This window comes from Drosophila erecta, unplaced genomic scaffold, assembly GCF_003286155.1.
Source record: "Drosophila erecta strain 14021-0224.00,06,07 unplaced genomic scaffold, DereRS2 tig00000021-arrow-pilon, whole genome shotgun sequence".
Taxonomy (NCBI): Eukaryota; Metazoa; Arthropoda; class Insecta; order Diptera; family Drosophilidae; genus Drosophila; species Drosophila erecta.
In genome coordinates this window covers 21,988,129-22,000,124 of record NW_020825198.1, presented here as the reverse complement: position 1 = coordinate 22,000,124, position 11,996 = coordinate 21,988,129, and the positions used below count along the sequence as shown (strand labels likewise).

Genomic DNA, 11,996 nt, shown 5'->3' with positions numbered 1-11,996 from the left:
TTCCGCGGTCCGTCCTTCAACTTCAGCCACCCGCAACAGTTCGCCTCTTCGTCTCCTCTTCGGCTCCTCTTTTCGGCCGTGTCGTAGCAATTCGGGTCCGAACGAGCAATTTGCGTCGGCAAAGCAGGGCATCGCGCCTCTCTTAACGATTTCTCTTAGTTGCCAAACTGTTGATTCAGCACGGAATAGGAAGCGGAACGCATCAACATCATTTATGTTTCTATATATCATGTATATTTGTATACGAGTAATCTAAATTAAATCTATATCTATGTTAAATCTATATAAACCTAACATTCTCATATGAGTGAAAGCGTGAAAGCGACCAAAGCGTGAACTCAGTTTAAATAAAATTTCATGGACCGCAGCTTATTTGGTAGCAAAAAAGTAATTGTTTGTACAAATTAAATGCTGCATAAGTATGGCTCTTCGTTTTTTTGAGTGTAATGGACTTAATAAAAATAAAGCCATACAACTTTTAAGAATAGTAATAGCTTTACGCCTCGAAATAGGACAGCATTCCCGCATTTTTCCCACTTTCACTTCTCGACGCACTTTTGCTCTGTGTCCTGGGAAAATGGCATTTACATGGAGATTCGTGCCAAGGAGACAGCTGCAAGAAGTGACAATTCGCATCAGAGATTCATGGGAGGATGATGAGCATGGGAAGGGCTGTGGTTATTCGCACACTCCGTTTCGCAATGATACAATAATTTTGTGTAGACGCTGCTGCTCCGTTTATTGTTCTTGCAGCTTGAGCTGGCTGCAGGCAGGAAACTCAATTATCTTGGAGCATGAGTCTGAAAAAGATGAGACGTGTGCCTGGCTTATTTCAAAGCTGCAACCCTTTGGCCAGCCGGATGTAGTCAAAGTCCCAGTTGTTCTGGGTCATCTAGTGCTGAGCCATGTTGACCGCAGCTCTCCCCTGCTGTTGTCAATTAAAGTTTCAGAAGTTGCATGTCGCAGCAAATTATCCTGCACACAGGCACACATTGGAAACAGCTACTGCGTTTATGCATTCACGCATTTCACGCATTCTATTTCATGAAAAGTACCAATTCGTGTGCGCATAAACAGCTTTTTACGAATTCACAGAATGCTTTCGACGCCCAACATTCTGGCAAAAGCAAAACAAGTCAGACACGACTTTAATTGGCTGATGTTTGCCTTGGCGGTGCTGGAAGTTACCCTTCCTTATTACTTTAGACGACAGCCCCTTTTGTTTTCCACCCATCAGGTGGGCAAATGGGTTTGTCGCATAAACATAGGATAATTGAAACTCACGCTTTAAAAACCGTGAAGCCTCAGGGCATAAACGTAGTAAGTGACAAAAAGTAAATGACAAACTGTGCGAAGGCTCTGGCCGAATAATAAAGCCTAGTGCGCTCTCAGCTGGAATTGCAGATGCAGATGAACGGGCGGGGTAGGGACAGTTTTTCATCATAAACATTGGGAGTCCGTCAAAGCATGTCCTACACATTTAAGTGTGTGATTCACATGATGCAAGCTGTTGGGCAGACAGGAGCACACTGAATCAGAGCCTCGACTTACAAAAGTCCGTGTTTATGGACCAGGGAAATTTGCATACCCTTCCTACCCGAAAACAAATGCGAAATAGAAAATGAAAATAGCATTCGCTCTTCTGGAACCCCAACATGCACACTCTTGCACAGAACACCTATGTACATATATTGTGAATTTCTTTTGGGTGAAAGCATTCATGCAATCCGTGAGCAAACTACTGTTTTGAGCACACGGCTTTATACGAATCTTTTAGATGCCTAGATAAATATTTTTGGACTAAAACTAAGATTTTTATAAAATCTTTAAATACAGCATGTGAAAATTAAATCCCTTTCAGTGAATCCAGTGTAATATTAAAAGTTCACTGGGTACCAGAGAACAATTTATATAGAATCCGGAAACAATTTCCTTAATTTGACCCGAATGGAAAATCCACAAATTATTTCACATTTCACTTCGACTGTCAACCCCCACAAATAATAATTTATCTTCGAGTGCAAAAAATGGAAAATGAAAAGTTGCAAATTACAATGGCTCGGATCGATAGTTGGCCAATATACAGTGTGCATATGCATTCTATATCCCCGTGCGGATATAACCAGTATCTTGTCCCAGCTTTATTGTTGTTGCCATCCGATTGTGTTTGTAGTTGTTTATGGCACAAATGAATTGGCATCTTTCGAATACTTTCGGTTTGGCTGCCCTGCGGAGGATTTCCACGCTCTCCCTTTCCTTCGCCAGTCCATTTCCATTTCCGACTTTTCCCGGTGCCGCTCTTTTTCACTGCATAATCGCCAGAGATGTTTGCCTGTTTGTTTGCTATTCTGTTTTCGGGCTCGCCTATGTGTTGGTATGTATCTGTGTGTACGTTCTGGCAATGCATTGAACCAGAAATATGTAGATATGCCAATGAGTTCCTTTCATTTCGGGCCTCCTTTGTGTGCCATTTGCCGCTTGTGCGAGCGTAGTGCCTAAAGGGGTGCAACCAGTTTGAGTCCATAGCTATAAGGCCACTTTCCCCATTCATTGCGAGTTAGAATACGTTGGGTTTAGTGTTAGGTAATTATTAATTGCACCGCTTTCTAGCCATGAGTCCTTATCGATTTTGTACTATGTTCCATTAAAATTTAAATTGCTCATAACTTTGCCTTCAAAGTTCAACTGTATATTGAGAGTTGTCAACTGTTGATTACTTTGAAGTAAAGCAATATAGCGCTGTGTTTCCGTTGATTTCGGGAAAATATATGTACATTTAAATAGACCAACTACTTAGCTTATGCTCCTGTAGAATTAGAGAACCCTCTTCCCTCTGCAATAACTTTCAAATGGAAATATCGCAGTAACAAATCTTGATTCATTTGATGAATGGGCTCCCAACGATTCCGGTTTTGTGGCTGCGGAATTCCATAAAAGATTAGCCACAAAAATGTTGGAGTCGCTGCTGCGGCTTCCTTTAATTATGCGAACAGGGATTTCTGCGTCTCGTTCCTTTTGTACGGCTTGTGGCTCGTGGGCCACCAAACGGAGAAGTTGATGGGAGTCCGTTTAAGGAATGCCATTTGGGCTGAATGCAATAAAACAATTTAATTAAATTTTATGTGATCCCAGAGAGAAAGCATATGAAAGCGAATAAAGCACAATAAACTCGTGGCAGATGGCACATATTCTGGGAGCCCAAGCCGCCTTTGGATTTTGCCTATCTTTATGGGGCAATTATGAGCTTAATGGCGTGTCTAAGTCTTAGTCTTCCCCCTTATATCATACACCCACCCGCCCATGTCTTTCAATTTGCCACAAACTGTCACACATCATCGGGAGACAAAAAGCCCACTTCCGTCTGATCTGTTCCAGGGGTCATTGAAAAACTTTGGCTTTAAGCAACTGTTTGCCAAATATTTCACTCCAGCCTTGGACCTGTATGTTTCTGATTTATGCATGTGTTTAAAATGCTTAGTCGGTGCATAAATCGTTGGCAGAGTTTCGCCCGGTTCGGGCTCGTCCACATCTCACAAGTTCCAGCCACTTAGGCTAGGCCATCCATCCGGAGCTCTTCCTGTTTTGGGCTCATTGACCACTATTCTGTTTGTGTTTATGTTCTGGCCTAGAAATTTCCTTTGTTTGCTGATTGAAATTGACTTTCCAGGGGCGCCAGTTGGGCTACAGAAGGAAAGAGCCGCAGTAAATTGAGGTATGGAACATCTTCTTGCTGTGTCATTGAAAAGGTCAAGATATGGCTACTGTGCCGGATTCGACATGATTCAACTCATTTGCCTGTTAGCCCAGAGCAAGAAATTATTCTTTTAAAAAAGTGGCCAGGCCCGAAATTTGACATTTAACACAAAGTGAATCTGCGCGTCAGCTTGCTAAAAACTTTCTTATTTTATAAAACTCAGATCATTACTAGTTAACATCAATGTTATAAGGTCAGCGATATTTGTAAATACTTATTTTCGGTCAATCAAATAATTAATTAATTGTTAAGGATAAACAATACTTCAAATGACTAAATTAAGAACTCAATGAAAATTAAAATCAAACAGCTATTTAGTTCGGTTCAGATAAGACTTGAAACACAAGAGAGAATGCTATAGTCAGGTTTCCCGACTATCAGATACCAGTTACTCAGCTAGTGGAATATCGGCAGAAATTGCGAGAAAAGAGAAATAGAAATTTACATCTTGTGCTGCATCTATGCCTAATCTCAAATTCATATGCTGGTACAGACGGACATAACGACTCGGTTATTCATACTGATCAAGTATATATATGCATTATATGGTCGGAAACCCTACCTTCTACCTCTTACACACTTTTCAACGAATCTAGTCTACGAGTATTACTATCCGGGTAACGGGTATACAAATTTCACCATCTATAATTTGTTTCGGTTTACGAAACTAGCATTAGATAGTTCTGTTATCCATATTATTCTTTAACTTGATTTTGTGTCTAATACACTTCATCCGGCATCAATCACAAGGATACCAGAGTATTGAATGAGACTTATCTTATTCAAATGCCAGTCTCGGTACTCATTTAGCTGTAAGTCCAAGCTCACTTGACCAATGCTGACCATGATAATGGGAATAACAAGCATACGCCAGGTGTGCCTGGAATGACTGCTGGATGTGGCTAGTAATCGTAAGCCGTTTTTGCAAGGGGATTGTGAATACCAAGGGTACTCGGGGTAAGTTCATAAACAAAGCCAATTAACAACGGTAGCAACCACCTATTGCAGCTCAAGATGTCCAATACGAGAGGCTTTACTACCATAGCCTGGCAACTAATCTCTGCATGGCTCCTATCATATTGATTGCGCTGAGTTTCACAAGCACGTATAAACAGAGGAAGATGAGTTCGGTCAGAAAGTGGAGGGGAATACAAAAAGTTCAAGTTGATTTGTCCTGATTTCGATTCGTGCGGCACGTTTCTAGTTCTTATTTGTTTTATTAATTTCTTGACTTTTCTTGCGGAGTCCGGAAAAAAAAACATTTACGTTGAATTTAAGTGCATTACTTTACCCTTGGTCAAGAAAACGCCGCCAGGCCGTTTACTTTTATTAAAAACAAAAGCTATTTGGAATGCGAACGAGAAATCTGAACATTTTTTTGGCATATCGACACACATCGGCAAGAAGAATATTAAAAAAAAAAAAGAAAGTAAAGTAATATATATTCTTGATCAGGATCAAAAGCCGAGTCGATCTGACAATGTCCGTCTGTCTGTCCGGCTGTCCGGCTGTCCGTCCGTATGAAAGTCGAGCTGTCAGGAACTATAAAAGCTAGAAAGATATCGACGCAGCGATAGTTTATTTCCTGATGTTGCCACGCCCACTCTAACACCAACAAGCCGCGCAAAACTGCAACGCCCTCAATTTTAAAAAATGTCTTCTTTTTCGTGTTATTATTTGTTTTGCCAATTTCTATTGGTATGACAAACGTTCTAACGCCCACAAACCTCCCAAAACTGACACACGCAAGCTTTTGAAAGAAGTCTTGAAATTTTTGAATTTGTTTTATTTGTCCTGCCAATTTCTGTAAGTGTGCCAACAATGTTGGAAAATGTTTTAGTTTATTTCGTTTTATTATATGTGCTACCAATTTCTTTCGGTAACCAAAATCTGCCGACGTCCACAAACCGCTCAAAACTGTCACGCCCACACTTTTAAAAATGTATTCTTTGCATTTTATTATATTTAGGTATATAGGTATAAATATTTGGTTAAAGGAGATTGCAAGCATGGAATGTCTTAAGGTACCATGAAATGTCAGGCGTCTAACAAACTTAGCTCCACCGAATTATACAGCAAGCGGCTAATGTGTGTGCCATGATCGTAAAAAACGGTTCTTAGAACACCTGGACTTGCTGTGCTATGAAGATCGCCCTGGTTCACTTCTGCATCATCACGCTGGTGCTGCTGATGTGCTGCTTCACTGTGGAAGCAACCCTGGGGGGGACAGCGAAGTGTAAGCCCCATTTTAAGTTTGCCCATAAACTCAAAAAATGCATTAAAGTCAGGGCAAAGAAGAAGGTACGTCCTTCCGCATTACCTACAACTGCAACAACTGCAGCTGCTGGCTAAAAATTAGACCTTTAATGGCCCAAAGCGTATTAATAAACGGGAGGAGAATAGCATTCCCTTCGCGACTTTTTGGTATAAGGGTTTTCCCATTTTTCCATTGCGGTTCCTCTAATAGAAAATTAAAAAGCCCGTTCACTGGGGCATCAAAGCTTCCTTGGAGTATCCGGTGAATGGGGCATAGGAATCACATTAGCAGCCCACTCATATTTGCTGCACTGGCTCTCACAACATATGTGGTACGGAAGGAAATAGAAATGCCACTGCAATTCGGCTGCCTTGGGTTCCTCGTTTGCACTTAAAGGGTGGATTAGGGAATTTGTTTTGATTGAGTTCGAATTGCAGGGCAAGAAAGGGCTGCGGCAAGTCTCGGATGTGTTTATGGGAACTTGAGGCTTACTACCTCCCAATGGGTGCTCCAAGCTTAAATCCCCTTTTTTCCGGATTGGGGGTCTGGCCTGTTGAGTAAAAATATTTTATTAGACTGGTGGAAAAGCGTTTAGGTCTTAAAGGTGTTCCTGTGTTCCTGGCTTAAAAAATTCGTTTGTTGAGCTTGTCTATTTCTCCAGTAAAATAGTTAGTATCGCGAATTGGAATTCTTAGAAATGTAAATTCTAAGTCCTCGACTATCGGATACCCGTTGCTCAACTAGTGTGAATAAAGGAAGAACAATATACTCTCTTCGCGATTGCTTACTTGCAAACATCGAATCTCAAAATATTTCAAAAAAAGTCCGCTGTATATTAAAATAAAATTTAATAATTAGGGTAATTACTGTAATAATCGAGCACATTAAATTTACAAATTATAATTGAGGTACGGGTATTTTAAAGTCGTGTCTTTAGAATTTTGTTTGTTTGTTCCGGTTTGTTGTTTTGTTTATGTTATACTTTACTAATTCGTTTTGCATATTTGATTAAACAGTCAGAAAATGTATTATTCGAAAGATTGTACTCATTGGGTAAAAACAGAGAGATCCAGTAAGAAGCCAAAATTCAAGAGCAACAAGTGTGTAAACCAAAACATGATTTGATAATCGCTCTATTAAAAAATGTTCGGTTTTTATGAGTGTGTTATTAACGATTTTAGCTTAACGATTGGATCAGTCTATACCTCCTCGTAATATCTATCACTCTCATTCAATTACAATTTTGACTATTTACTCTTGGCCAAACTCAGACTTTTCCTTGCTTTATTTTATTCCCTCTAAATTACACTTCAATTAAATTCCCCAAAATGATTTCCATAGACCCTCACAATGAGGAGGCGTATTCCGTCGTGGTCTTCGGAGCCTCAGGTGGATTGGCCAAGAAGAAGGTTTTCCCAGCGCTTTGGGCCCTCTACCGGGAAAATCGGCTGCCCCCGGGCACTAAAATATTCACCTTCACCCGGACACCGCTGCAGACGAAGACGTACCGGCTGCAGATTCTGCCTTACATGGAGCTGGACAAGCATCGGGACCCCAAGAAGTACAACCTCTTCTGGAAGACGGTGCACTGCGTGCAGGGCGAGTACGACAAGCCGGAGCACTACGTGGCGCTCACGGAGGCGATGGTCCACCAGGAGACGAAGCACAACCAGGTGCACGCGAACCGGATCTTCTACCTGGCGCTGCCGCCGATCGTTTTCGACCAGGTGGCCCTCAATGTCAGCCGCAAGTGCAGCTCGTCCACGGGCTGGAACCGGATCATAGTGGAGAAGCCCTTTGCGCGGGACGACGTCTCCTACAAGGTCTTCCAGACCTCGCTGTGCAACTGCTTCCGGGAGTCGCAGATTTACCTGATGGACCACCTCCTCAGCCGGCAGGTGATGCAGAACTTCTTTGCGCTGCGCTACTCCAACCACTTGTGGGGCGAGACCCTGAACAACCGCCACGTGGCGGCGGTGATGATATCTGTGAAGTGTGAGCTGCCGGTGGCGGCGAGTCGGGCAGACTACTTCAACCAGTTCGGCATTATTCGCGACCTGATGACCAACCACATGATCCAGACGCTGGCCATGCTGGCTATGGATCAGCCGTACGCCAACACCGCTGACGACCTGCGGGTGGAACGGCTGAAGGTTCTTCGCCAGGTGCTAACTCCCCACATAGGCGACGTGGTCTTGGCCCAATACCGCAACAACCGGCGGGAGTCCGAGCCGGCGAAGTGCGGCTACACGGAGCACACCTATATCCCGAAGGACTCCTTTACGCCTACCTTCGCGCTGGTGGTGCTGCAAATCAACAACCGCCGTTGGTCCGGCGTGCCCTTCATCCTGCGGGCGGGCAAGGCCTTAAACGACACCAAGTCGGAGGTGCGCATCCAGTACAAGCCGGTGGACTGCGACGCCTTCGACAGCGACAGTGCGGACATTCGGAACGAGCTGGTCCTGCGATCCTTTCCCACGGAAGAGGTCTTCATGCGCATGCGCCTCAAGCGGCAGGGCGAGAGTATCTGCCTCCGGGAAAGCGAGGTCAATCTGCGAGTTGACGATCGGGGACCAAAGGGACTCCAGGGACTGCCCGGCTTCCTACTCAACGTGTTCCATGGCGACCAGACGCTCTTCATGCGCTCCGACGAGCAGTGCGAGATCTGGCGCATATTCTCCCCTGTCCTGGCCACCATCGATTCGGATCGTCCCCGCCCGCTGCACTACGACTTCGGATCCCGGGGTCCGTTGCTGGCCTATCGCAAGGCGGAGCGCGCGGGCTTCGTCTTCTTCGCCTCGGACGAGTGGCACCAGAGCGAGGAGACGTTGGAGTACACGGTCAAGAGGAGCAAGCAGCTAATCGGACCCCACACCGCCCTCAAGCCGGTTAGGGATCCTCGGTGCAAAAGGCTGAGCTCCAACCCCAAGGCGGTGGGATAATTAATGCAGCAACGAAAGTTTTTTAATTAAACAAGTGCAGTGCAGCCTGCTGTGTTGCACCAGCTGGCCACCACTTCACCTTGGCTGCCCAGTCTAACCCTTCGCCGCTGTCCGTTCCGTGCTGCCATTGTTGCCCATGTTGCTGGTGGGGATTTCGCCAAGAGGAGCATGAACAACACGCATGCCTTGGCCATTGTCCTTTGCAGAAAGGACAAGCATACACTGGAGGCTATGGGAACTGCGTAATTCTCTATCGAATTAGTATCTACTTATATTTGTACATACAAAATTGTTTTCAGTTTAATAGAAAATGTATTTAAAACTTGTCAATTCAATGTTTTGCATGCTGCTGTCGCAACTGATGTAGAGTTTAATTGCACAATGCTCTTTCAGATACTTAAAGATACTATATACTTAAAAACTATTTTATCGGCTACACATCAGCTTGCTTACATAAGAAAAAATTAAATCCAATTAAACAGCCTGACCACACTGTAAAAAGTGAAAAACAGCCAGTGCTAAGAATGCACATGAAGGCCCACAACGTCAATACACCAAACTTACTTTATATTCGACATCCTTGCTTATTCAGAGGACTTCGTTCCGGGAAGTTGGTCAGTTGTTGTTCGACTGGCAAGTTCTCGGTTTCGGAAAGTTTCCAATAACTATATAGCAGTTGATGAAAATCGTACACACATACATGCATACCAAAGTACGGTGGTAGAGAGTTTGCAATAGGAAAGGAAGGAAAGTTACTCTGATTTCTTAAGCGCAACTTTGGCCAAGAAACTTTGAACTGCTCAATCACCAGTCTTTGACTTCTTGTTTACCTCGTAATCTCTAGTGTGGTCACTTGCTCCTCATGATGGTGATGATTCCGTGCTGATTCAGCAAATATCGAATGTAAATCGGTTGCGAAAATGCGCTGGCAGCCATTCAATTCGGGCAACACAATCTAATAAGCTAATGCACTAAGTGGCTAAATTGCATTGTTATCTTTGGCGCGCGTTTACTCAAAAGATTTCCCGGCCACGACTTCAGAGGGATATTTTGGTAAATTTCCCTGTTGATTTTCCATGTCCTTTGTGGGCCACCCACGCATATGCTTTGTGTTATTTTCCTTGCTATCAGCTAGTCTTCCGCGTCTTCCAGCTCCGCTCCCTTTGGGAGCCAGTCAAACAAAACGATTTTCCTGCCCCAAAAAGATTCCGGCGCTGCGTCTGGGCTATGAGAATCATTAAAAACAATATTGTCGTTTTCAATTGAGATTGCCTTGGAGTTTATTTATTTTATTTGCCATCCTCGTGCCTACGGCGCCCCTTTCGTATGGGACTTCTGCCATTCTGGTTGGCTGCTTGTGATTGCCTATTTAATTTCCTGTAAACAGATTGAGGACGGGCGTCGTAAACCGATTAAATTATTTGGTGCTTGTTTCCAAGAAGTAAGCAGGTTACCGCATTAGCGCAGGTGCATCCTAATCCGGATTAGATGTGCTCAGATCATCGTTGCGTAACCCAAGCCGCAAAACGAAAGGCGTACCTAATCGACCCTGGAAACTAAAATTCGGGGCGGGACCAATCTTGTTGAGTCTCTGGCATGGAATGGCTGCCCTCCCGCTCTGCGTACTCACATATGACTGGCATCCTTCTACCTCCGCTTTGGGGCTTCGGATTCCACCATTTCACTTTTTAATACCCCACAAACAGGGGACCCAAACAAACACACCTGCGGGGGAGCAGGGCAGTGCAGGACGATAAAAAACGAGTCCTGGCTGCACACCTAGTGGCAAAAAGGATTTCGTGTTTGGAAACCGTAAAGTGAAATTAAAATGGCTCGGCAGTGCTGAGCTGACCAAAGTCCACGTTTGGATGGGCGATTTCTAGAGCGTGGGCCATGGACGTAGTTGGGGTGGCAAAGCAAATGGCCAGCGCGCTTACAAAACACGGGCAATCAAAAAATTGTAGTTAGTTGGCCATCGACTCGTCCTTCGACACGGTTCACCCACATCCTTCCCGCTCGTGGGTGTTCCGTATGTCTGTGGTGCTATCTTTACGGCTATTGCCGATGGTCCGATGGTCCGATGGTCCGATGGTCCGATGGTCCGACGGTCCTGTTCCTGACCAAGTTACAGCCACCTACAACGAGCGATTACAACCCGTGACACTCTACACAAGTTGTGGGCCAACATTTTGCGGTCTGGTTTGGAAGTGAGCGAAAAGAAAGTACAGAAAAGGAGGGGAAAGATTCCCTGGTCAACATTTCAAATTGCTTAATTTAAAAGTGACTGGCAAAAAAGGAGCAAGCTGGCGGACACAGAGTTGGGCAGTGGAGCGCTGGGATGTTTGGATCTCGGGCGTGTGAAAAAATAGTTAGCTAAATGTTGACTAGCTCGGCAAAGGGGGCTTGTGGCTTCGGAGGTGTTTCTGGTTCTGGTGTGCTACTAGTTTTGGTCTGCAACAAGCTCGTAATCAAAGAAAACGAATTGGGCAGATTTTCAACGCCTGTCTCGCCGAGGGTTGTGTGATGAAAACACAGAAATATGTTGGTGCAACATGAAATGGATGCGAATCCGAAGACGGGATGAGTTCAGTTTTATTTCGAATCGGACTGGAAGGGTGTGAAATAGTGGGATTAGTGTGGTGGGATCGTTGATGTGAAACAGAAGGGAAGTGCCAGGCATGGGAACAGCATGAAAAGTAATTTGACGAGAAAGCAATTTCATGTTTATGAAGAGCTTGCAATTGGATTTCAGTTGTGGTTTTATGCAAGTTGAAAAATCGCAATATGCTGCGGTCAGTAAGAATAATGGCGTAGTCCTATGTATGCCATAGGGTATGTAAATAGTTCGTATTTTGCTGGACTATAATCCGATTGGAAAAACAAATTTCGTTTAATGTCCTGGCCACTTTCATCGGCAGTAGCCCATCCTGGATCAAGTATGGTGGCAATCGCCAACTCCGAGGCATTAGCTTAAAGAGTTTAGCCGCTCCTTTAGCTCCCAACGCCTAAGTCCGTGTGGCACGTAAAAAGTGGTTTATAGTTC

General features: G+C 44.2%; 2 protein-coding genes across 2 annotated transcripts; both read left to right on the top strand.

The window, feature by feature from the left end:
* Window positions 1-5,876: 5,876 nt before the first annotated feature.
* LOC26526995 lies at window positions 5,877-6,159 on the top strand. The gene has a single exon (XM_026976971.1). The coding sequence runs from the start codon at window positions 5,897-5,899 to the stop codon at window positions 6,104-6,106; it is 210 nt and encodes a 69-aa protein (XP_026832772.1). The 5' UTR covers window positions 5,877-5,896; the 3' UTR covers window positions 6,107-6,159.
* Window positions 6,160-7,211: 1,052 nt separating this feature from the next.
* Window positions 7,212-9,268, top strand: LOC6544284 (glucose-6-phosphate 1-dehydrogenase). Its single transcript, XM_001973676.2, has one exon. It carries the CDS (start codon window positions 7,340-7,342, stop codon window positions 8,951-8,953), a length of 1,614 nt encoding a protein of 537 aa, XP_001973712.1. The 5' UTR covers window positions 7,212-7,339; the 3' UTR covers window positions 8,954-9,268.
* The last annotated feature ends 2,728 nt before the right edge of the window (window positions 9,269-11,996 follow it).

Bases quoted from the DNA above. Each gene is read 5' to 3' on its own strand.
- LOC26526995 (XM_026976971.1), top strand. From the start codon at position 5,897: ATGAAGATCGCCCTGGTTCACTTCTGCATCATCACGCTGGTGCTGCTG.
- LOC6544284 (XM_001973676.2), top strand. From the start codon at position 7,340: ATGATTTCCATAGACCCTCACAATGAGGAGGCGTATTCCGTCGTGGTC.